At 40.8% G+C, this 27,192-nt stretch overlaps 1 protein-coding gene across 6 annotated transcripts in view; it reads left to right on the forward strand.

The window, feature by feature from the left end:
* SPATA6L (spermatogenesis associated 6 like) overlaps window positions 1-23,117 on the forward strand; it is a 53,577-nt gene extending 30,460 nt beyond the window's left edge. For all 6 annotated transcript variants that reach the window (XM_055121739.1, XM_055121915.1, XM_055121851.1 and 3 more), the window contains 6 exons: window positions 2,843-2,945; window positions 5,542-5,576; window positions 6,285-6,478; window positions 14,019-14,112; window positions 17,901-18,005; window positions 23,066-23,117. In XM_055121739.1, coding sequence (XP_054977714.1) covers window positions 2,843-2,945; window positions 5,542-5,576; window positions 6,285-6,478; window positions 14,019-14,112; window positions 17,901-18,005; window positions 23,066-23,098 — 564 coding nt within the window. In that variant the 3' untranslated portion in view covers window positions 23,099-23,117. The remainder of the gene's footprint in view (window positions 1-2,842; window positions 2,946-5,541; window positions 5,577-6,284; window positions 6,479-14,018; window positions 14,113-17,900; window positions 18,006-23,065) is intronic.
* The last annotated feature ends 4,075 nt before the right edge of the window (window positions 23,118-27,192 follow it).

A 27,192-nucleotide genomic window follows, 5' to 3' on the forward strand; every position in this document is an offset into this window, starting at 1 on the left:
TGAATTGAAGGGTAACATGCACAACACGGCTGGCATATGCCCTCCTGATTTGAAACTAACATTTCACCAATTGCTTGGATTTCCTTCCTTCCTTCCTTCCTTCCTTCCTTCCTTCCTTCCTTCCTTCCTTCCTTCCTTCCTTCCTTCCTTCCTTCCTTCCTTCCTTCCTTCCTTCCTTCCTTCCTTCCTTCCTTCCTTCCTTCCTTCCTTTTTTCCTTTTTTCCTTCCTTCCTTCCTTCCTTCCTTCCTTCCTTCCTTCCTTCCTTCCTTCCTTCCTTCCTTCCTTCCTTTCTTTCTTCTTTGCTTTTTGGACTATATGGAATGCTGGGAATCGAACCTGGGTTGGCTATGTGCAAGGCAAACACCCTACCCACTGTGCTATCTCTCCATTCCCTGCTTGGATTTTCTTAATGAGGTTGTTGCTCGGTGATCAAAATTTAAAGCAGGGTAAAATAGTATCTGTAGGAAGAAGTAATGATATGCCATAGTCAGAGTCTTTAAGTTATCTTAGATTAGCTCTCTGGAAGGAAAGGGTGAATAAAAGTATTTAGCAAAAATATGGCATCCAGGGCTGGAGAGATTCCAAAAAGTCTGACCTCATAATTTGTCTGAGTGTGTCCTCAGTTTAATCCCTGACATAGGATGCTTCCCTGAACACCACCAAGAGTGGATCCTCAGCACAGAGTTGGGGTTGGTTGCCTGAGTATCTCTGGGTGTGACACCAAAACAAAAATAAAAACAATGACAACAGAATGACAGTCTCTAAAGATGACTTCATAAAAAATTGATTTGAATTTATTGAACACTGATTTATTCCATTTAGTATAAAATTTAAATATATAGTCTAGGTCATAGAAATATTGCACTAATTTGTGGAATGTAAAGTAACAGAATATAAGACTTACACCGAGGAATAGTACAGATGTGTACGAGGAGGATTGCTTCACAGCTTGGAAGCTGGCCTCACATGCTGGGGGAAAAGGCAACTCAGATAGAGAAGGGAACACCAAGTAAAGGATGCTTGGAGGGCCCACTCCGGATAGGAGATGCAAACTGAAAGTAGACTATAGGCCGAACATGATGGCACTCAATACCTATAATGCAAACCACAACACCCAAAGGGGAGGGAGGGAGGGAGGGAGGGAGAGAGAGTGGGGGGAGAGAGAGAGAGAGAGAAAGAAAGAGAGAGGGAGGGAGAAGAGAGAGAGAGAGAGAGAGAGAGAGAGAGAGAGAGAGAGAGAGAGAGAGAGAGAGACAAAGGGAATGCCCTGCCACAGAGGCGGAGTGGGATAGGGGGATAGGATGGGGGTGGTGGGAGGACTGGGATCATTGGTGGTGGAGAATGGGCACTGGTGGGGGGATGGGTATTCGATCATTGCATGACTGAAACGTAAGCACAAAAGTTTGTAAGTCTGCAACTGTACCTCATGGTGATTCATTTAAAAATTTAAAAAAATAATAAAAAATAATAAAATAAATATAGTCTATGCCATTATGGGATAAATAACCTAAAACACTGGTCAATTTCTTAGAGAATAAAATTCATTTAATATTCTGTTTAATATTTAATATTCTGTATTCAACATGCCAAAAACAGTAACAAGTCTCACAATGGAGATGTTACTGGTGCCCGCTTGAGCAAAATCGATGAACTATGGGATGACAGTGCTACAGTGCTAAGTATAACATTTATTTGTCTAATTTTTTAGTTTTACTAAGGCATTTTTGGTTTACATAATTATGTAAATTTTAGGGATACAATTTTCTGTCTCTTCAAAATGTTACTTCACCTAAACCACCATCAAAATACCATTATTCTCCCACCACAGTCCATTAGCCACTCATCATTTTTTCATACTTCCTTCCTTTATGATAATCTTAGTTTTGTGGTTTGAATTCATAGATTTTTTCCTATTCCCTTGTTTTGCTTCTTGATATTCCATATGTGTTAAATCATTTGATATATATTTTCCACCTTTTGACTTATTCACTTAGCATTACCCACTCCAATTCCATCCATGTTGTTTGCAAATGGCAATCTGTCATCTTTTCTGATGGCTGAATAGTACTCCATTGTGAAACATAACATTATTTTTAACCACTCATCTGTTTATAAATACTTGGGTTGTTTCCAGATGATGCTATCACAATTAGGGCTGCAGTGAACATAGGTATGGACATATCTTTTTGAAATAGTTGTTTTGTTTTTCACCTTTTGTTTTTAAGTAATTTTTGCATAGATACCTAGGGGTAGAATTTGTTTCTATTTTCATTATTGTTTAAAATTATTTATTTTATTGAATCACCATGTGGAAAGTTACAAAGTTCTCAGGCTTATGTCTCAGTTATACAATGCTCGAACACCCGTCCCTTCACCAGTGCCCATATTCCACCACCAAAAACCCCAGTATACCTCCCAGCCCTCCACCCCCCAACCCCCGCCTGCGTAGCTGATAAATTTCACTTCACTTTCTCTTTACCTTGATTACATTCCATATTTCAATACAAAACTCACTATTGTTGTTGGAGTTTCCCAATATCTACAGTATTTTCCATGGAAACTTTGAACTAATTTACATTCCCATCAGCTATGTATAAGATTTGTTGTACTATGATGACGTTGTGTACAGTTCCTACATCCTGACCATAGTTTTAAGCATTTTGATATAGTCTGGATATGACATTTAAAATATATTTAATGTACAAGGTGACTGGATTTAGTTTGTTCCCAATAATTTTTCCCCACATGATCCAGGATTAAGTTTGGAGAAAGGCATGGTGGGTACTAAGAGAATGATATAAGCTAAGGTGGATTCAAGTTCTTTATTTTTCTCTCTTGCAGGTGGACAGTACAAAGCCATTTGGTGAGAGTACTTCAGAGCACCACTCCCAAAAGTCTAGAATGAAGCCTGGCTCTTCAAACTTACCATTTCCAGTGAGAAGAGGTACTTGTTTCTTGATGTGCTTATATATTCCCCATGGGAATAAATCTTTATTCTGAGGAATCATAGGATATTTTGGCAACTTGATGCTTAATTCTTTACTATTCTCAAGTCATGGAGTCTTCAGGAAAGAGTCCCCATAGTCAGATTAGATAAATACTTTGCCCTTGGAGAGTCAGTTCCTATAGCTGCCAAAGGAGATTGCTCTGAGTGGTGTGATAACCAAGTTTGGTCTCGTTGCCACAAGAAGTAGCAGCTTATCTTGGTATAAATTCCTCACAAAGGTGCTATTGTTAGTGACAAGAAGAGCTCACCATTTCTGTAGCTGGTAAAGAGCAGAGCATGTTAAAACAAAAAGACCTAATATTTTCCTTAAAAGATCTCATGTCTGTGAGTTGTTGAAGAAATTATCTAAATTGCTTAGATAGTTTGTTTAAACTGGGGGATCTCAAAGTCAGGAAGGACCCTTTTGCAGTCTTCAATATTTGAGGATCCCCAAGAACTTATATGTGGATGATGCCTATTTATAGCTGGTGTATTAGAAATTAAAACAGATATTTGAAAATTCCAATAAACCAAACACACACTGCATGGACCATGGCAATACTGAAGGTCATTGCAATGAAATACATACATTTCTGAACTTTTAAATTTTGGAGGTTTTTTTTGGGGGGGTCACACTTGATAGTGCTACTCTAAATTCCATATTGGGGGATCGCACTAGGTGGTGTTTAGGGGTCCACGCATTGCTCAGAGGATCATGTGATGCTGAGGATCAAATTTGGATTACCTGCATGCAAAGCATGTGCTAGTCCCTTAAGAATTCTTATGTTAGACATAGATAGTGATGTCCGTTATCTTAATGCTTCCTGGAGTGGACCTGCAGCATCCCCGAATAGAGAGGTCCCTATCTTAGTCTTAAAATTTATACTTTCAAGGGCCCATTCAGTCTCATGATAATTCAAGCTGGTGTTGTTGGACTGCAGTGACTGTCTGACAGCAGCCAACCAAGGGAAGATACTCAATTTGAAGCAGAAAGTGCTTCATCACCTCTAACATTTAATTTAAGTCTTTTAGATCAAAAATCACTCATGTAGCCTCTAAGAGAAGCACTGTCTTCCTCTAGCAGTCAGGCGAGAAATTCAGCAAGTGCTCTCCCATAGGGAGGACAGGTTGGGCTTTATACTGGGCTCAGTTGCAGTGAGACTCAGACATCACATTGGTCTTGGCCTTTGTCTTTTCTTCATCCTGGCAGGTGGAGAACGAAGGTTCCTGAGAGGTTACAGAGTGTGCTAAGGTCACACACCAAGTTTTTGACATAACTACAGTTAGAGAAGATGTTCAGACAAATCCTTGGAATCCCTGTAGCTTCCAACCCAGACCTTTGCTTAGATCACCTGTCAGCTCATTCATCCAGGTCTAAGGTAGAAAAAAGCAGTGCTTCTCATCTTGGATATGCATGTGACTATGCAGATTCTGATTCAGGAGGACAGGGTGGGGCCTGTGATTCTTTTCTAACAAGCTTCCAGTTGATATCAATGCTACTGGTCCATGGACTGCACTTTGTAAAGCAAGGGGAAAAAACCCATCTCTCTGTGAAAGGGAGTGCTCAAAACCAATAGCACAGGGGCTGCTAGGTAGGACACAGACAGGATGGTGGCTGGGAAGGACATTAGCTTGCCACATTTCTTGGTGCAGCTGGGCATGGGGAGAGAACTTTAGTACAAGATAGACACATATATAAAGGCCTGCCCAGAGGATATGAATATTACCATGCCTTAAAAATCCCTTTTAGCATCTTCTTACTGCCAGTGGTAGAGGGGAGTGAGGAGTCTAGCAATAGCTCCTTGTCACTCCCAAGTCCCTGTCACACGGGGAAAGTCCTTTCGGCCATTGTGTAGCCTGGCAGATGCTCATGTCATAAGCACTTTCCCCCCTCAACTTGGAGAGATCCATTTCAGTTTTAGTTCTATTTTTGTCTATGTGTATTTATTACTTCTCATCCTAGTCATTCTTACCATTTTCTGACACTAGGTCTACTTATTTAACTATTTAGTGTAATCTTAATGACTCCCATACTTCCTGTCACATTTCTCCAATGTATTGAAGTATTTGTCTTATGTAATCATTATCTCATTTGAACATTTGTGTCTACCTTGAATGAGGATATTTATGAGTTCCTGCATAAATATGGTTTCACATAAGCCAGATATATAGAGAAAATGATAGAAGAGAGTGAATTCTAATTTATATTAGAGTTATATGACTTTTTTTAAAGACCTTGGATACCTGGGCAAGTAAGTTTTCTAAGCTGCATAAGAGTTACTAAATATATTGCTTCACTTACACTGTGTCTTACTATCACCATGCCCATTTGTGTTGTCATTGATAATATAAACCAATGTTTTACCTCAAGAGGACAGAAAAACTCACAGACAAGGAAATTAACATGATAGTATAATTTTTAAGAGAGCATTTTAAGTTCTCTAGTAGCTCATTCATTGTGTAATATTTCTGTCTGCTGTGGAATAGATGTAGCAGCAGTTTGGGTAACTGGTAATAATGAGTCACTGAAACACTTGTTCCTCTTTTTTTCTAGCTTCTTCTCTTGACGACCTCACAGCAAAAGTAAAGGTAATTTTAGAAGTAATATTTGTACCGTGTATTACTTTCAGCTATCTTCTGTCAGTTACTTTTCCAATGAATGTTGGAAAGTTTCTAGCTAGTGCAGCTTAATTGCTATAGTTTAACTAGAATTTTCTAGGTGGCTAGACTCAACAGTATATTTCAGTTAATTTGTTCTCCTTCATTGGAAGAGTGACCAATGAGGGTACACAGAGGCTCAGTCTCCACATCATAAGTAGGTACTGTCATGGCTTGTTCTCTAACAGAATCTCTTTATACATTGAGGTCATAAGTGACTCAGTCTTCAAACTTGATTGGCCCCTCAAAGTGGAGGCAAACTTCTGTATTACAATATGAGAAATGACATATACAAAAAATGTTGTATACTATCACCATATAGTACTTAAATATTTTGTTTAAAGTAATATTTTTCTCAAATATCCAAATTCCCAATTTCATCAGATGAGACTTTAGAGCTTGAGTTTATTTTTGGCTTGCTAATAGATGCCAAATGAACAGGAATTTCCTTATCTTTCCTTGATTTTGTCAAAGACTTCTAAACTCTCTCATTGAAGGAGGACCTCAGGGCTGGTTTTCTATCGTCTTACTCCCCAGTTTTCTTGCATGTCCCATGCAAACCACTCTCACCACCCAAGCTTTCATTTACGCAAACAAAAACAAGACTACAACTAAAGAACAATGATCCATATCACTCAGGTTATCAAAGAGCCCGATGAACGGATTATTTTAAGGAGTGACTCACCATCACCTTTAGAATCAAGTAAGTTTGGAAAACTCATGCCCAGTTACAATGACCAAGGGGATGCTGATTTCTACCGGGAAACTTCATTTGCTGCATCCCAGCATTCCAAGTCTCCCAGCCCTCTTCTGGATCAATCCCTTCGAGAAAGGTCAGTGACGAGCAGCCCTGTCTTTGTCTAAATGTGAATGTGGTCTGACAGGGATTACGTTGGGTGGTTTCTTTATCGTTTTGCTTCTTTGATGGCACTGTGATATAAAAATTTTTTTTCCTTTGAAATCTCTCCCAAAATAAGAGTCTTTTTTTAAAAAAAAATTTATTGGATCACCGTGAGATAGTGTTTGATCATTGTGTGAAAGTAAGTCTTTTGTCTTTGCCTCTGGAAAGCGGATCACAGTGGGACAGATAGGCTGGAGAGATAGTACGGAGGGTAAGGTGGTTGCCTTGCGTATGTCCAATTCCCAGCACCAGGTATGGTCCCCCCAAGCATCATGGGACCCAGAGTTGAACTCAGGGATTCCTGAGCACAGTCAGGATGATCCCACGACAACAATAACAGAAACAAAGATTGAATTGGGGTTGAAGCGATGTACAGCAGGTAGGATACTTAAAACCTTGCATGCTGCTAACCTGGAGTCAATCCCTGAAACCACATTTCTTTGAGCCCCACCAGGAATGATCCCTGAGCACAGAAACAGGAATCACCCCTGAGGACAGCTGGGTCTGGCACCAAATCCAAAAACAAATCAGCAACAACATGGGACAGATAATTATCTTGGCATAGACTATATACCCATTTTTTAATCATAAATTTAAAATGTCAAGCTGTAATCACCCAAACATAAAGGTGCACATCATAGGAGTTTGGGAGTTAAAATGCCAAAGGAGTTTAAAAACTCACCCATAGGGGCTGGAGCTATAGTTCAGGTAGGGTGTTTGCCTTGCACGCGGCTGACTCGAGTTTGATCCCCAGCATCCCATATGGTCCTGTGAACACCACCAGGAGTAATTCCTGAGTACAGAGCCAGGAGCAAACCTTGAGCACTGCCGGGTGTGAGCCAAAAAGAAAAAAAAAAACCTGAAAACCAAAAACAACAATAACAACAACAACAACAAAACTCATTTATAGTCTTGCCACCCTAAGACACATTTTATTAATTGTTAGTATGTTTTCTAGACATGGTTTTTATTACTTTCATATATAAAAACAAAACATTATCCCATGTGTTTAGAGGACAGATCAGAGATTGAGAGCAGGGGAATTTACTTCCCAAACTGTTCTCAAGTAAGTTGATGACTATCCATTGCCCAGTGTTGTCCTGAGTTTAATACTGGCATTTTTGATATTTGGGAACTTCTCTGTCCCAATGAACAAGAACAGGGTTAACTATAGGGAAGTGGCACTGAAGATTGTTTTTTATTTTGTTTGTTTGTTTGTGTATTTTGGGAGAGGGCATTTGAGTCACACCCAGCTGTACTCAGGGCTCACTCCTGACTCTGTGCTCAGGGATCACTCCACGATGGTCACAGGACCATCAGTAGTGCCAGGAACTGAACCAAGGATCTATGGCATGCAAGGTGAGTGTCTTAATCCCTGTACTATCTCTCTGAATGATACTGAAGCTATTTTAATGACAGCTGTTTCAAAGATTATGTCAGTGTGACTTCCTGTGCATTATTCCTGATGAGAATAAGAGAAATCCCCATAGCAAATGACATGATTGCTCATTAAAGGACTCATAGTAACTATGTTCCAGAAACCAAAGTACCCCTGATACTTTAATAGGAATTATGCTAAAATTGAGTTAGATTAAGAAAGTGGCACTGCATTTGTCTTTGTGGCAATTTGCAATGACAAGTGTTATTCAGAAATGACAGAATACCTTTCGAATACTTTAATAAAATCTAGTAAAGAATGGTGAGTCTTGATTAGTTACTTCATTGGAAGAGAATACATATAGATTGATTTAACTCTGGCATTGCAATTTATTAAACCATATGCAAGTATGAGCTTCTGGTACTTGATCTGGCATCAGCATGTTAACCAAATCTTCCTCAGCACCCACAGTCAGTTGGCTAGAGATTATTCACACGCTGTTCTGTGTTTGGTCTCCATTCCCTTCCAGCTAGTGCTTTTCCTGCCACCTGGAACTCAGTAGGTTGGAAAGCCAGGGGACTTAGCTCAGATGTAAAGACTTACTGAGAATTGTTTATAAATGGAGAAAGATAAGAACTTACAACTGGTGATTGTTTGGAGAGCTGAATGTTCATACTCATCAATTTCTAGGTGCTTTGAGATCTCACACAAATAGCTGGCCATTTAGGTATCACTGTCCTATCTGTAATGGCCAAAGATCCATCTTCTTAGAGGCCACAGAATGCTTCTCCTTGATAAACTGGAGAAAGCTAATGGCTTTTGTTCATGCACTTTGTTTTCTTTTGTACAGCCCTTAAAGTTTTCTTTATAATCAGCACAGCATGCTTTTTTATTTATTTATTTTTGATTTTTGAGTCACACCTGGCGATGCACAGGGGCCACTCCTGGCTCTGCACTGGGGAATTACTCCTGGCGGTGCTCAGGGGACCACATGGGATGCTGGGAATCGAACCTGGGTCGGCCGCGTGCAAGGCAAACGCCCTCCCCGCTGTGCTATTGTTTTGTTTTTTTTTCTTTTTGAGTCACACCTGGCGATGCACAGGGGCCACTCCTGGCTCTGCACTCAGGAATTACTCCTGGCGGTGAGCACAGCATGCTTTTTTAAAGGATTGAATTAAATATGAATTTATGCAGTACCTCTTACATGGAATGTACACAATCATGTCACATTCCTGCTTTCCAGGGGTTCACATATTAGACAGGGGAACAGATGTACCCCTATTAAAGAGAAGATAGATTGTGATATGTATTGAACAGAAGTATAATCCAAATGTAGGGGAAACTCCGATCAGTAGGAGGTTAATTATATTGGGATGTAGGTCTGGGAGATTCATTTTTCATTAAGTAAATATTAGTCTCTGCATTCATTCAACCCATTTCTCTTTTTTTGCCACTATCTATGCAATAAGGTGGGATTCTCAACTTTGGCTCATTAAAGAATTTTCCCATATCTATTCAATCAAATTTCTGGGGGTGGACCTAGATATGTGTAATGCAATGTACGTATATATCTCTGTGGTTAAAACAGAGCCTCAGAAGGAAAATGAGATGGATCATTTGCTCAGCCTGGAATGAAAATGCTAATGTTTAAGACATTTCTTCTGACTTTTGAAAACTTGCAATCTTGCAGATGATTTAAAGATGCATATAAGGGTTGGAGAGATATTACAGTGGTAGGGAATTTGCCTTTCATGCATTCTACCTAGGTTCGATACCCAGCATTGCATATGGTTCCCTAAGCCCTACCAGGAGTGAGTCCTGAGCACTGCTGAGTGTGTCCCCAAAACCAAAAATAAATTAAAATAAAAAACATATATATACAATAGAGCCTTCCGTAAGGCAGAACCTTGAGACTACTACAAACCAAACACTAATGGAGTAGAAGAAGGCATTTCTGTGGTGTTTCAGGGTGGAGGTTGTACTTTCATGTGGGTGCTAATGGGAGGGCTGTCATCATAACAGTGAGTCCTGTCAGGCATTGTGATAGAATAATGGAGGTGAAAGTGGAAAGGTGAAGACACTGAAGGTATGAAGCAACTTTTAGCTCTGTCAGCCTCTAGCATTTAGACCGGTTCTGGAGAATAGGGCATCTAAGGCTTAAGGCTCGTATAGTGGGGATTATGGGAACCAAGCTAAAGAGTCTGGGCTTTTTTGGAAGCCAGCAGAGAAGTTTAGCAAGTTTAGGTATAAGAATTTGCACAGTTGACTACTGCATGGTGATTCTGGCTACAGACCCAGAGTTTTGTCATCTCTCTCTCTGATGAATCAGAAAATTATATATGCCTAGGCATTTTAATTTTTTTGTTGTTGTTGTTGCGTTTTGAGTCACAGGGGTTACTTCTGGCTCATGCACTCAGGAATTACTCCTGGCGACGCTTGGGGGACCATATGGGATGCTGGGAGTCGAACCCGGGTTGGCCATGTGCAAGGTAAACGCCCTACCCGCTGTGCTATCGCTCAAGCCCTTGCCTAGGCATTTTAAACTGCACCTAATTGGACAATTGATTTGTAAATAAGCCTGTAATCACTGGCAACAAAGAACAACATGCTTACAGAAAGGTCATTTGGTTTGCTCAGGATCTGGAGGGATCTTGTTTCAATACTGAAAATCCTGCATTCTGGGAAACATAGCAGACCAGGTCAGTTGTCAGGTCAATTGGAGAAGTGACACTAAAAGGTAGTATTTTAAGATAGCTGGTTTGGTTTTTGTTTGTTTTGTTTCTGGACCATACGTGGCAATGTTCCGGGGCTACTCCCAGTACCTTGTTCAAGGACCATATAGTACCAGTGATTGAATCTCAACCGTCAGCATATAAAGATGCACAGTAGCCCTTTGAGCTACCTCCTGACCCAAGACATCTGTTTTGGATAAAGGATATGTCTTCATATTTGGGGTGGGTGGATGGATGTGTTTATTCCTTGTGACTTCACTGAGATCTAGAATGGCCACAGGAACACGAGTGTTCCCAGCAGTTTGCTTCTCTTGCTCACTGTTTTCATACCAGAATTATCAGAACCCGGTCTCCTCATGCCTGGGTGTCAGAGGCTCAAGAGAAAAACTTTGCTTCTAGTTTAATGCTGAACTTAGTAAGGGCAAATCTTGGAAGGAGAGGTGGGGGATAGATTTGAGAGTGAGAAGAAGCCCAAAGTTTTAATAAAGGAAGTGGAAAACCCTTTTAACTATCAAGATTGAAAACTGGGAATCTCAAGGGAAGGAGGAACACTCTCTAGCCTGATCCCAATCTCCACCAACTGACTCGTGGCAGATATTTTTCCTTATTCTTAATGTCCTCAGTCTTCCAACTGCATGAAGGGAAGGCCATAATAAAGGCTCAGAGCAGTGCTTGTGGATTCATCCTTCTCACAGACTTTCAAATGTAGTAATACTTGTATATCATAATAATGCCAACACATGTAGGAATTGTGCTTAAGACCTACGAAAAAGCATTTAGTATCCAGGTTGGTGGCTCTTTTAAAATGCTATCTTGCTAGTTTAAAAGTATTTTTACAGTGCCCTCTTGAAAATGCTAGAGAAGTGGCCAGTCTGGTAGTTTCTTAAACACCGTAATGCTTTTAGGTGGTCCTTTTTTTTGCTGTAAGTTGTTTTCCAGGGCTGGTAATACATTTGTATAGATTCAGCTATACTCTTGGTCTTGTTTCCCTGGAAACCAGTAGGAAGTGCTTGTTCCAGAGACAACTGGGATGGGTGACCTGGAAGTCAGCCCAGAACCAAGCTGTGGTGGCAGCGTAGGGGCTCATTATTGTGTTGATTTCTACAACTGGATTGACTCCCAGATGTTCCTGTCAATTCCTGTGTTTGTTGTACAGTTATCAAAGAGAACACTTTCCTCTAAATTATTCAAATTCTCTAGGCTTTTTTTTTTTTTTTTTAGGAAATAATGTCTGTACTTTTTATGAGCTGGAGCGATATCAGAGCAGGTAGGGCGTTTGCCTTTCATGGGGCCGATCCAAGTTCGATTACTCCACTCCTCTCAGAGAACATGGCAAGCTACCGAGAATATCTCGCCCACACCGCAGAGCCTGGCAAGCTACCCATGGTGTATTAGATATGCCAGAAATAGTAACAAGTCTCACAGTGGAGACATTACTGTTGCCCGCTCCAGCAAATCAGTGAGCAACAGGATGACAGTGACAGTGAATTCAGTCACCTAGGAGGAACTTGCTAAACAGCTACTGTGGCTTTCAGAACCTACAAGACTCTGGGATGAGCTCTCAGCTAGAGTCTCAGTTCCAGTTTCATTCTTGGAATCGAGACAGACACTAACCTAACAATCACCAAATGCATACTGGGTGAAAGACTGTGAATTGGGGACAATTTTGGACTCTTAAGTACTGGGGAGACTGAATTTCTTTTTTTTTTTTTTAAATTTTTTATTGAGTCACCATGTGGAAAGTTACAAAGTTTTCAGGTTTAAATCTCAGTTATACAATGCTCGAATACCCATCCCTTCACCAGTGCTCATATTCCACCACCAAGAATCCCAGTATAGCTCCACCCCACCCCCTGACACCCCTAACCCCCCCACGCCCCTAGCCCCCCCACCCTAAGCCCCCCCCGCCTGTGTAACTAATAAATTTCACTTTACTTTCACTTTGATTGCATACAATATTTCAACAAAATTCACTATTATTGTTTGGAGAGTCTCTCCCCTAAAGAGACTGAATTTCTTTATGGAAGGGGAAAGAAGGACTTTTCTGAGAAATCAGCAATTGACATGAGCTCTGAAGGATGAATAGGGGTTAATTTGAATGGGTTAAGGTAGCAACATTCCAGGCCAGGGGTAAAGAACCTTTTTTTTTCTTTTGCCAAGGCTATTTGGATATTTTATTTATATGTTTGTGGGTAATACAGTACAGGCAGATGGGCCACAAGAAGCCAGACAGGGGCATCATGTCTGTCCTATCATGTACCAGAGTCAGACAACATGATTTTGTGGGCTTTACATCACCCCCATCTAGGCAGAGAATGCAGTGTTGGAGGAAAATCTATGGAAGGGAGAAAATGATTTTGTGTTTAAGGCACTGAAAGACAGTGTAAGGCCTGTGGTTTAATTTGGTTTGGGTGACCTGAAGTACACACACACGAAATATAAAATACAATTCTTGTTAAAAAAATCAGGATTAAATTCCTCTCTGGTGGTGATGAGGGGTGTACTTCCAGCATTGCTTATACTCCCCATTGTCCACGGCTCATGGTGTTTGGCCCATGCCCAAGCCCAGCAATGTGCTCCTTGGGCCTAGCAGGGATGGGAGACAACAAAGGAGTCCCCCTAGTGGTGCTGGGAGGCCACATCAATTCACACCTGATGGTACTCAGGGTAGATTAAGAATTTTTAAATTTTGGTTTTGGTTTTTTTGTGGAGGATAGGCCACACTCGACAGTGCTCAGGTGTTACTGTGTGACTTCCAGCTCTGTGCTCAGGAGTTACTCCTGATAGTGCTCAGGACACTGTATGTGGTGCCAGAGATCGAATCTGGACTGACTGCAAGCAAGGCAAAAACCGTACCCACTGTAGTATCTCTCCAGCCCAAGGTCTCTTTTATTTATTTTGGTTTGGGAGTCACACCAGCAGTTCTCTGGAATGGCTACTAGCTTTGCTCGGTTTGCTCTTGGGGGAGGTTGCTAGGGGACCAATGGTACTGATTGAACCTGGCTCTTCTGCATAGAAAGCTTGGGTACAGGCCTTGAGCTATCATTTCTGCCCTACTTAAAATTTTAAATAACAGCAAGATGTGTTGCTTTGAGAACCATTGGGTGTACACAGTAAAAGTACAAAACAGACAAAACCCAGAGCCCCACACTCAAACACAAACTATTCTTTACATTTTGGCTGTTTTTATTGTCTATTATTTTTTTCCTTCACATCAATTTAATCAATATATTCAAGCACACTGCATGCTATTTGGCACACTGCTTTTTCTTTTCATTCTGTTAATAATAGCCACCATTTGGTTATGTGTCTGAGTATTGTTTTAGCTGCATTATCCCCACCTTGTTTCATCTCTTGTGCAGGTTTCTTCCCAGTTCTGAGTCCACGTGGAAGAAGATTCATGAAAGGGTGTGCAGTCTCCTGACATCTCACAGAGCTGAGACACACTTAAATGAGGTTAGCACTTCTGATAACATTCAGCTCTTTTTTGGGAGAGCAGGAAGTTGGGCCACACCCTATGGTACTTGGAGACTATCTCTGACTCTGAGTTCAGGGCTCCCTCCCTGTGGTGCTCAGGGGAACCTTATGGTGCCAGGGTTAAAATGGAATTGGTCACATGCAAGGCAAGCACCGTCACCCCTGTTTTATTTCTCCAGACCCTAAAACCCTGATTTATGTTTTAAAAAAATCATATGAGGATTAGACTATATAATCCGGTGTATAGGGGAAACAATCATTAAGTAACCATAGAAATAAGTGGGAAAAAATAAATAGAAAGTTGTGACCCATACAAAGGAGGGTGCATGGTATCCTGAGAGTATATAAAAGGGGACATTTGACCTGGTTGGGAGTCAGGGAAGATGATCAAAAGGGAGACATTGGTGCTCATTATACATCTAAGGGATGAGTTATAGCTAATTTGGAGCACTGTGTGCATCAGATGAAGTTCCAGAAGTAGGGAATATGCTCCTCCTCCTCCTCTTCCTCCTTATCCTCCTCCTTTTCCTCCTTCTTCCTCCTCCTTCCTTCTCCTCCTTCTTCTTTTTCCTCCTCCTTCCTCCTTCTTCCTTCTTTTTTTTTATTGACACTCAATGGAGCTCAGGGCTTCCCCCTGGTTCTGTGCTCATGTATGATGCAGGGGATCATACCTGGGTCTGCCGCATGCCAGACAAGTGCCCTACCTGCTCTTCTATCTTTCCAGCTCAAATTTCAGGCTAATTCTGTCCTGAAACACATCCTTTTCCACTGTGTACTAGAGTCTCCACTCAGAGAATAATCTAGATATGCAAGAGGCTAGGACAATGAGGAATGCTATTGCAAAAGTAAGATGTTTGGGGTTATTTAATTTTTTGTCTATTTGTTTTGTTTTGGGGTCATACCCCAGCAGTGCTCAGGGGCTACACCTGGCCCAGGCCTCCTACTTGCAAAGCATGCATACTAGCCCTTCAAGCTATATGGCCACAGGGGCTGTTTGAATTTTATGGAGTCTGGGGAGTGATCCATGGATATTCCCAGTAAGCAGCAAAATGTCAACTGTAGATGTACCTGTCACCAGTTCACCAGCATTAGTGTTCCTAGAGGTTGGATTAGCCAATCCATGTTGTTGAATTGGTCATGTTGTCTTATTTATTTTATTCTTTCTTTAAGAGTTAAAAAAATCCATGAATTTGGCTTTCCTATATGCAAATAATGAGAGAGAAGAAAGTGGTATGAAAAAGGCAATCCCGTTTACAATCATGCCTCAGAAAATCAAGTACCTCGGAATCAACTTAACTATGGAGGTGAAGGACCTGTATAGAGAAAATTACAAAACGTTACTTCAAAAAATAATAGAGGACACGAGGAAATGGAAACACATCACCTGTTCATGGATTGGGATAATTAACATTGTCAAAATGGCAATACTTCCCAAAGCATTATACAGATTCAATGTGATCCTTAAATGGATACACATGACATTCTTCAAGGAAGTGGACCAAACACTCCTAAAATTCATATGGAACAACAAACCCCCACGAATAGCTAAAGCAATTTTGGGGAAAAAGAAGATGGGAGGCATCACCTTCCTCAACCTCAAGCTTTACTACAAAGCGGTAATAATTTAAAACTGCATGGTACTGGAACAAAGGCAGAGCAGTAGACCAGTGGAACAGGGTAGAATATCCTTACACACAACCTCAAATATATGATCATTTAATCTTTGATAAGGGAGCAAGAAATGTAAAGGGGAGCAAGAAAAGCCTCTTTAACAAATGGTGCTGGCAACACTGGACAGCTACATGCAAAAAAATGGGCTCAGACTTATACCTAACACCATGCACAAAAGTCAGATTAAAATGGATTAAAGACCTCAACATTAGACCAGAATCCATAAGGTACATTGAAGACAAAGTCGGCAAAACCCTCCATGACATTGAAGCTACAGGTATCATCAAAGAGGACTCGCCACTGACCAGGCAAGTGGAAACAGAGATAAACAAATGAGAAGCATCTGTACCTCAAAAGATACAGAATACAAAGACAGTCTACAGAATGGGAAAGGATATTCACCCAATACCCATTGGATAAGGGGTTGATATCAAGGATTTACAAGGCACTGGTTAAACTCTACAAGAAGAAAACATCCAACCCCATCAGAAAATGGGGCGATGAAATGAACAGAAACTTTCTCAAGGAAGAAATCCGAATGGCTAAAAGACACATGAAAAAATGCTCCTCATCACTAATCATCAGGGAGATGCAGATCAAAACAACAATGAGATACCATCTCACAGCACAGAGACTGGCCCACATCCAAAAGAACAAAAGTGACCAGTGTTGGCGTGGATATGGGGAGAAAGGGACTCTCTTTCACTGCTGGTGGGAATGCCGACTAGTTTAGCCCTTTTGGAAAACAGTATGGATGCTTCTCAAAAAATTAGAAATTGAGCTCCCATTTGACCCAGAAATACCACTCCTGGGAATATATCCTGGAGATGCAAAAAAGTATAGTAAAAGTGACATCTGCATCTATATGTTCATTGCAGCACTGTTCACAATAGCCAGAATCTGGAAAAAACATGAGTGCCCGAGAACAGATGACTGGTTAAAGAAACTTTGGTACATCTACACAATGGAATACTATGCAGCTGTTAGAAAAGATGAAGTCATGAAATTTGCATATAGGTGGTTCAACATGGAAAGTATCCTGTTAAGTGATATGAGTCAGAAAGAGAGAGACATAGAAAGATTGCACTCATTTGTGGAATATAAAGTAACAGAATGGGAGACTAACACCCAAGAATAGTAGAGATAAGTACCAAGAGGAGTACTCCATAGCTTGGAAGCTGACCTCACATGCTAGGTGAAGAAACAGCTCTGATAGAGAAGGAATCACCAAGCAAAGGGTGCTAGGCGGGTCCACTAGTGATGGGAGATTCGGACTGAAAATAGACTATAGACCTAACATGATGCCCATTTAATACCTCTATAGCAAACCACAACACCCAGAAAGAGAGTGCAAACAAATGGGAATGCCCTGCCACAGAGGCAGGGTGGGGTGAAGGGGACAGGGTGGGGGTGGTGGGAGGGATGCTGGGACCATTGGTGGTGGAAAATGGGCACTGGTAGAGGGATGGGTACTCGATCATTGTATGACTGAAACATAAGCATGAAAACCCTTAAGTCTGTAACTTTGTCTCAAGGTGATTTACTAATTAAAAAAAATCCATGAATTACAAATTTACTCATGAATGGGATTCATATTCCAACACCAATCTCTTTTCCAGTGTCCACAGTTTTTCCTCCTGCCCGTCAGCCTGCCTCTGTGTCACATTTTTTCTTTTTGTTTTGCCTTTTAGACAATGTGGTTTACAATACTGATAGAGCATTATGATATTATTTTATGTCCTTTCAGCACCTAGAATCCTGCTGTTTCCTAGGATGACACCAATGAATATCTTGGTTATAGTTAGGGGGTGATGAATTATTCTACTTCCTCTCTGCAAAGTCATGGCTTTATTATGTTAATTACTAATCTTTTCAAGTAAGACTGGCATTTAAAATGTAAAAACAAAGAAGAAAGAGAGGAAGAAAGTAAAAGAAGGAGGCAAGAAATAATACTGACTCATAAAGAAATTCATATATAAAATACATATGGCATTTCAAATCACTTACATGCAAAGCTATACATCTGGTTGTCATTGATCTATGTTATATTATGAGTAATGCTGTTACTGAATTTGACTATTTTGTTGTTGTTACAGAAAGATTCTGTCTCTGAAATCAATGACATCCTTGAGAAACCAAGCTACCCTCTGAAGAAAAACCAATTGAATGAAGAGAAAAATATTTTTAAGTTGTTCTCTGATGTAAGTAAGCTGCTTAAGTGCCATTTCTTATCTGGTTTTGCTGAATAAAATAACTTCAGTGTCATGTTGTCAATATGAAGTAGCTAGAAAATGTGACTAGGAGACATGGAGGATACCTGAGAATCACGGTCTTCCTCAGTATAACTATAGCACGTATTTGCTTAGAGAGGGGCTCAGGGGACCATATAGGATGTTGGCGATGAAACCCAGGTTGGCCATTTGCAAAGCCTTACTTGAAAAGATTGGTGATTAACATAGTAAAACCAATGACTTTGCAGAGAGAAAGTAGAATAATTCATCACCCCCTTAGATACCAGCTGTACTATCTCTCTGGCCCAGAATGTTAGCTCCTTGAATGTGAGCCATTTGCTACCATAGAACCTTTGCTCATGTTCCTTTTTCTGTCTGAAGTATTTCCTGCTCTGATTTGGGTCACTTCTGTTTATTCTTCAGGTCTAATGGTTTTCCATGACTCTCCCTCTTCCTCTGAGGTATACCATTTTAGCACCCTGTGCTTGACTTTCATACAATGTGGTAACATTTGTTGTTGTTTCAAAAATCTGGGTTGATCATTACTTTGTGCTCCACTGAGGGTACTCTTCCTTAATGAGGTCAAGAACCCTTATCTCTGCTCCCTGTTTTGAGTCAGCTTTTAGCACGTGACAGTGGAATTCCATTTAATTCAGGTGAATTCATCCTCACATAACATCAGAGACTATTATGTGCCGTGAGCAAAGCCTAATTCCCCACTCTTATCCATCCTTCCTGCTCCCCACTTCTTGCTGCTGCTGCCATTGAATACCATGAAGCTCTTCTCTAGTTGGTGCTCAGAGTTTACTTTTAACTGTACTTGGAAATCACTCGTGGGCAGTGATCAGTGTATCATACTCAATAAATATTATTTTAGGAGTGAGTGTTAAATTGAGGTAACAAGGCAACTCTATAATTCAGATATATTACAACGAGCTGGCCATATGGTGAGTGCAGGGTGAGGTGGCGGTCAGTTTTGATGTTTTATCCCTTGCTCCCTAGCCCAGAATAGTAATAGCTCTTCCTTACTAACTTCTCCCTACATGCCAGGAAAGACCTGGTTCAGATACTGCAAATGCATGAAATGAGTTAACTCTCACAATACCCTCTTATGAAGTCAACACTATCATTAATTATGTTTCATAGATAGGGAAACTGAGGCATGGAGAAGTTAGCACTTTAGTTAAGCTTTTACAGCAAGTAGTTGGAACAATTTGGCATATGAACCCAAGTAGTCTGGTGTCAGGAACAGTGATATTTACCCCCACAATAGTTGGGGACTTAAGGTCCCAGGGTGGAGGTGGTTCCCTCCTGGGTGGCAGTCAACCTGGCAGTATGGGCCTGATGGGTCAGTGTTTGGGTCTGGCTCTGAAGTGCTGCTCTAGCCCAGAGCCAGGCCTGGTGATGCTCAGAAGCCACTGGGCTATATCCAGAAGTACCTGGGGCCCATGTAAATGCCAGGATTGAACTTGATGCCTCACATTGGCAAGGTACGTGCTCCAGTCCTTTGAGCTATCTCCCCAGCAAATCATGCTTTGAACTATTATTTTCTATTGCCTCTTTGACCCTAGAATGTGTGGTGGGAGAACCCTGGGAAGACACAGAAGAGCACTTTGAAACCTGAGCAGAGTTTACCCTTGATCACCATTCACAAGGATCCCTATACCTTGTGTTATATAATCCCACATTCTAGCAATATCAAAATAATTATGATGTTTTTTGGCTTTTATTTCAAAGCTTACTCCTGGCTCTGTGCTTAGGGATCCCTCGTAGTGGGCTTGAGGGACCATGTGTGATACTGGAGATTAAATGTGGGTCAGCTGCATGCAAGGCAACTGCCCTATTTACTGTATTATCATACTCCAGTTCCAATTATGAATCTTAAAAAAAAGACTCTAAGCAGTGTTGGATGACATGCTAGTTTTTCATTGTAGTTAGGCTCATAAAAGTCAGATTTGAAGGTATTTATGAGCGATGGCACAGTCACCTCCCTAGGGTCTGGCCAGGGCTCCCCATGGTTAGCATTGAGGAATAAAGAGGCAGTTCTAATTGCCCATTTTGTAGATTTCTACCTTAGAATGCTCTGCTCAGTGTATTACAGGATGTATTCTGGGCCCCTTAGTCTCCAGATGCCAAACCAGTCATTGAGGCATTTACTAGCTGGTGGTACAGAACATAGCCCGCATAATTACCACTTAGAGAACAGGGTTCCCTTAATTAATAAATTCCAAATTGTCTGCGCTTCAAGTTGGGGCAGCATCATATTACATAAAGCACCAGGTCAACTGATACCTGGACACTGATGTGAGGGAATAGAGAAAAGATAAAGAAAGAGGAAATTCTATTTTAGGAAATGCTTGTAGACCTTCTCTGGAAGTTCTACATCCCTCGATTTTCCTCTCAGTGCCTTTCAGCTTCCCACTTTGGGGTCAGGGATTCCTAGTGAGGCAGAGTTTTTAGAGGGTTGTGTTAGTGAAGATTTCATGGATGTGAAAAAAACAAAAACAAAACAACAGGTGATTTTTGGCTTGTCTTAAGCAAACAGGATATTATTGAGAGAAGCTGAGTGCCTCAGTGAATCCAGGCAAGATCCAAATAAGCAACGTCAAACAGTGAAGATGCGGCAGCCATCCCCCCTGGTGCTGGAAGACCACTCAGGAGAGGAGCTTTCTGCAGAGGCCCTGGCTTCTGCTCCTGCCCTCTGCGGTTCCTCTCAAGGACTCTCCTTCTGGCAACACCAGCTCCTGTCCTTGTCAATTGCATCCTCCTTTTCACCTTCATCTTCACTGTCATGTTCCCTTCATCTGGCTTCCTAGTGAGTTCAGGATTCAGAGACCCAGTTCAAAAACCCAAAGGAATGAATCCAATTAACAGGGATGGGTGGAAGAATGGGTAGAAAGGAGTGGAATTCATCTCTTTCTATGGAATAGGTTTTACAATTAGGACACTTTGAAATTGTCAAAATGATGAATTATTTATTGTGTGATTTTTTACCATCAAAACTACCCCCCACTTTCTCTCCCCTGCTCACACAGAGTAGAATTATCAGAGAACCTTTTATACAGCAGTCAGGCCCTCTGCTGTATGCTTCTTCATATGCCTTTACTTTTGACTTCTTTCCTTCAGCCTTGTGCCCTTATACAGCAGGTAGAGTGCTTGCTTTGCACATGACTGGCCTGGGTTCGATCCCCAGGACCCCATAGGGTTCCCTGAGCTCATCAGGAGTAATTTCTGAACACAGAGCCTGCAGTAAATGAACATCACTGGGTATGTTCTGCCTCCACCCCCCCCACCCCCCCAAAAGAAAAGAATATCTCCTGGTTGCTTGCTGTGAACATGTATCTCACTTGCTTATCTCTTTTGTTTCTTTGCTTGCTTATTTCTATTTCAGAAACACCTGTGTTCTCTCTTGAACAAATATTTCCCCTTTCTCTCCTTTCATATCTTTGTAACCAAGTTTTGTTCAGTAGGAAACTTTGTTTCCTGAAAATTACTTTCAGTGAAAATTACTTTGCTTCATTGAAAAAGAGAGAAAGAAATGGAAAATAAAACCCTCCAGGGCCAGGGATGTGGCTCAGTAGCAGAATACAAGCCTTGCTTACAGCAGACCTGGGTTCACTCCCCAGCACCATAAAATTAGAAAAACGAAGAAAACCCTCCTCCAAGAAGGGCCCAGAGAACTGGGAAACTCTCGCACCAACACCAGCCTGCAGTTGGAGCAACACTTCTTGTATGCTCCCAACCAGAGGGTGGGTGAGGAATTCGGACCTGGATTTCATTAGGCATAGACAAGAATTGTAGTACAAAAGCCTTTCTAAGGTTAAATAGCAAATAAGATAAATAACCGAGAACATTTTATTCTTAAATGAGAATGTCTCTTAGGGATAAAAAGTAATCGAAGTCTTGCTTTATGAGCCTGTGTAGCTCATTATACCTCCAATGCCATAACTGCCAAGCTCACATTTTGCTTCCTCCCATGCAGGCCCCTCACCTCCATTATAAACAAAGCCCAAAGCAAATCAGCCTACAAATCTCAGGTTCCGGCCTTCAGGGGCCTCCTTCTCCAAGTTGCTCACCAACTTCTGAGGATTTTGTCATTTGGTGGCTTCTGGGTGTGGATGAAATGGATAAAGATAAGTACCCAGGAACTGCTGTTCCTATCAGAATAACCTGATCGATCACATGGGGTATCTGTGCATTCCTGGGCCAAGAATCTTTTTCGAGTGTTAGAACCACATGGTGGGGAAGGTTGGCTAGAAAAATACGCATTGATGCCTGGGCCCCACTCCAGACCACTTAAATTGAACTCCTTGTGGGTGTGCCTTTTAACATTTATAAAAGCTCTTTAGGGGACTTTGGCACACATTCAGGATTGTGGGCCTCTGTCGTAATAGGCTACAAGAGCCTTGAAGATAGAGGTTTGGAATACCTTCCATCCGATACTATGCTGACCTTCCGTGCACATAAGGAATTATTTTGTAAACTGGAATTGATTTCACTGTTCAGTTCAATATCAATTTCTGGTACATTTACTTAATTCAAAGGACCTATTGACTCCTCATTACACTAAGAGGTGGATTCCTGCTTATTATCCTAGTGGGTGTTTCTCCACATCTTTCCAATCATGGCTCTGCCTTCTTGTTTCCTTGTTTCACCTTGTTTCCTTCTTTTCCCTGCACCCCTCTTTGCTCCCCCAAAACAAAACAAAACAAAACACCCTCTTATGCTTTGGCCTCTTTGTATGCAGTTTTTACTTGTGACCCCCTTGGGATATTTTGAGAGCCCTCAGGGGACCATATGGCCCCATTTGAGAAAGGCTGGTCTTGATGTTACTCAAAGTGCTGTTTGGGTATCACAGTTGCTCGTCCAACACTGCCCCATTCTGTGCTGGAGAGGAAGGAAAATGTGCCCAGGAGACCTTTCAGAGTAACATGGCTAAGTTAGGCTAGTGTGAAATCATCTTCTTGCTTGTGCGATTGGCTTCTTTTTCTCAGTATCACAATTGGTATAAGAAATTTCACATTTCACAGGAGAAGCCGAACAAAGCCAGAGGTGCATGGTGAAGGAACTCATCAAGACAACAAAGAGCAATTTGTGTGAAATGTACTAATCATCAGTGTCTAAACCCTTTAAACCAAACCCAGTACTCTGTTTTCTGTACACAGGTAAGGGTGTTGATTAAAGCATTTGCTGGTTGGGGCTCATATTCTCTTGTCAGATTTTTGTTTGTGTGTGAGTGTGTTTTGATGGCAGGAAAGTTCTTAGACTAGCTAAATAAATAATTGTCAAGATACATTTTCTGGTGTTCATTTTTGGCAATGCATGTGTTTTAAAAAATTCTCCCTTTCTTTCCTTTCCCCTTCCCTCCACTCCTCACCCCTCTCCTCTGTAATAATGTGCTGTAAGAGCCCATTATTCCTTTCCCCTCCCTTCCTCTTCCCTTACTTTGCCTTCCTTCCCTTTCTCTACTGGTTTTCCTTCCTCCCTCTCTTCCTTCATCCTTCCTTCCTCCTTCCCTCTTCCATGAGCTAGAGGAAGTGTCTATTTAAAGGAAATACCCAATAAATCCATGAAAAGACTGTTAACCAGACTTTCTCTTTAATTTTTTTCGTATTAGGCTTAATTTACATGAATTCCACTGAAAGTAAGGATTTAGATTTTTTTGGTTGAATTTCTATATTACATATGTAATAGGAGACTAATTTCTTGAGCTGTAATTAGACTACTTCTGCTACCTCCTTTCTTCCCCCCAACAATTCTTTCTTCCCTTTCTATTTGTCTTCTTTTTTTCCCCCTTTCCTATCACATCTTTTCGCTTTTATTTGGGGGAGGGGAAATCTTTTTTATGCTTTAATTTTAATTACCCATATAATTTACCTAGTAAGCCAATTCCTGCAATTATAATGAGAGAAGAAAGCTCGACTCTCACCAATTATTGTGAAAGCTTAAAGGATTTTGAGGTGAGGGAGAGGAAAATCCTAATGTTGGCCTATGAAGGAAAGATAGGTTTTCATTTTCAGGTGTCTTTTCTTGGGGTCTGTATCCATAAAGACAGATATGCTTCTGATCCCTCTTCCTACCCATGTTCTTTCAAACTATATAAGCACTTAATAAAGGTGTCCTTTGTAACTCATTTAAACTCCACTTTGGGCAGTCATACTTGCAAAGCCAATTTAAAATGTCCTTTCAGATGAAGGACAAAATCACTTGAAGATGGTTTTTTCCTCAAATAAATTTATTGTTTAGGAATACTGGGGAAGCAGCTCACCAATAGAGAACATGTTCTGCATACATGGGACTTCAGGTTCTATCTTGGGGACAAAAAGATAAGAAAAAGGTGCAGGGGGGAGGAGGAAGCAGGAGGGCAAGGAAAGAGAAGGGGAAAGTATTGTAAGGGAAAAGGATGGACAGATGAAAGGAATAATTTAATCAAAAAAAATAAAACAATAAACAAACAATAAAACAAAATTTACCCTCTTCTTAGAATTCCAATCAATAAAGTTAAAAATTATAGCAAACATTTTACCTTTGGAAGATAGAGAGTGTGCTTAAATTACATCTTGTATGCCCTTGGTGTCTCTGAAGGTATAATTGTCAGTTTGTTATTTTGACAGTGTAAGAGTGATCAAAAAAATTAAAATGCTGGTTCATGTTAAGACTGTGGAACAAGGGGCCAGTGAGGTAGTACAGGGGTTAAGGTGCCTGCTTTGCCTGTGTCCAACCCTGGTTGGATCCCTGAGACTACATAGTTTCCACAGCATCCAAGTATGATCCTAGAGGTCCTGAGCACCATTGAGTAATCTCTGGCACGAGAGGACCCCAGAAGCACCACATGCCTGGACCTCCAGCAAATCACGGGGAGGGCCCCCAGGCTTCTTATGCACGTAAAGGCCCTCCCATCTCCACCCAAATGATTGAACAATTCTCAGCTGAGGATCACTTTCAAAGACTCCAAGCAGCAGAAGAAAATCAACCTGAATTAATTGGTGTACCATGTCATTATTTTTCAGATAACACCTTATGATATGATCAGTTATTTGATAGTGAACATAATTCCTTAATTTTACTTAGTTCTTTCAGTTTTTGGTTTTGCTTTGGGGTAACACCCTTCAATGCTAAGAGCTTAACTTTTTAGTAATTTCAAGCATTAGAAGGATCCCAGGCAGTGCACAGAGGACAATACGTGGTGCTGGAAATCAAACCTGGGCCACCCACATGCAAGGCAAGTGCCTTACCTGCTATAAGTGCCTCTACCTACCTCTTAAATGCCTATCATTACTGAAAGTCTTTTCCCCATAAATTAATCCACCTTCACCCCCTTCTATTTTAAGTCTGTTGTTTAAATTATCCCCTTTTACTTTAACTTTATCAAAGAATTATTTCAGTTTTGAGGTATCAAACTGGGTTCAGTCTTGTGACTTAGGTAGTTTCTTTCTAGAGTGTCTAATAATGTGAATAATTTTGTGACTATTAAAGATGGGATAACTTTGAGAAGATCTGTCATTAAACATAATAATATTTCTGCAATTTCTGCTTCAGTTTGTTATTCCTTTCTCAACTTTCAAAGTTTCAGCTGTCAAAGCCAGGACCATAATATCTTTACTCATTTATTTTTAGAAGTATATCCAATTTTTTAAAAATTGTAGTTCAGTAACATGGTTATAATAGTATTAATGCCTTTAGTTCTCACTTCACAGAGTTATTGCATAACCACCAAAGTGTCCATACCCCGCTACCAAAGTGCTTTTAAAAACTTCAAATTATTACAGTTTAGGTAATACACTTATAATAATGTTGACTGATTGGTGGCGGCAAAGTGAGGTAACTATACACCCCAGTCATAATTTAAAAGCATATTTCATGCAGTCTGGATTTACACAGGTTCCAGGAAAAATTTTCTTGAGGAGTCTGGGATTTCTAAGCCAAAACCCCTCTACTGTAAGATCACGTTCCCTGAGATCACCCAACTTGATTCAGAGTTAGCTGAGTCTGAAGGCTCTGAGTTAGAATTCAACATGAGATTTATAAAACGCGGGTGTGTATGACATGCTCAACATAAAAATAGGTTACTTCTGAGTGGATAGCTGGAGAGGGTAGATGTGTGAATTTAGCCAAGACCCTGAATGATGGTCAGTCTTAGCAATTCCTGTGATTTTCCTCCATTGGTTCTGTTGTAGTTGGTTCTGTTCATGGGCCCTCTGGTCTCTCTGAGATAGCTCTAGGAACTGGATGGGCTCTCTGTCCTGTTGTGACTAGTGAATCTTCTAACAACACTGAAGGGACTGCTGCCTTTGATTAGGGACACACCCCAATGTTCCTCGGTGACCTGCAGGTCTCAGAGAGAACCCTCTGTGTTTTACTCCATTCAACTCTCTCTTACTGAGATCCTTCCATCCTTTGTGCTGGGTTGAGCATGCAGGAAAGTTGCTTTTTTCATCAGAGAAAATAACAAATACTCAGTTTCACTGTAAGAACCAGAAAAATTCAGCAGAAAACAGGTTATGCCTTGGACAAGAGTTTTCCTTGGAGTCAAAGTATGATTTTCAGAGTGGTTGTACTGTTTGTTTCCTCAGCTCCAACTCTGAAATTTCTACTCAAGGATGATCTTTTAGAGTGCTTTTCCTATGCATATGTGAGTATACACATACATGTATAAAAAGAATATTATATATACACATATATACATACATATATATATATATAGAGAGAGAGAGAAGCTGGAGTTATAGCACAGCAGGTAGGGCATTCGCCTTACACGTAGCTGACCCAGGTTCGAATTCCTTCGCCCCTCTCGGAGAGCCTGGCAAGCTACCGAGAGTATCCTGCCCGCACAGCAGAACCTGGCAAGCTACCTGTGACATATTCGATATGCCAAAAACAGTAATAACAATGGAGACATTATTAGTGCCTGCTCGAGCAAATTGATGGAAAAAAATATATATAGAGAGAGATTTTCTATATAGTACATAGAATATATATTTCCCAACTGTTGGTATACCCTATTTTAAAAAAAAAATGTCCTTCTATCACACAAAACCTTCTACCACTACTTAAAGTTGGAAACCTTCCCTATCCTTACTTTGTATATCTATTCTCCTTTCTATCTTTTGTCCTCAGGTATTCTGTAGTCCATATTATGATATCAGCTCTTCCTACC

Source organism: Sorex araneus, chromosome 1 (genome assembly GCF_027595985.1).
Source record: "Sorex araneus isolate mSorAra2 chromosome 1, mSorAra2.pri, whole genome shotgun sequence".
In the NCBI taxonomy this organism is placed as follows: Eukaryota; Metazoa; Chordata; class Mammalia; order Eulipotyphla; family Soricidae; genus Sorex; species Sorex araneus.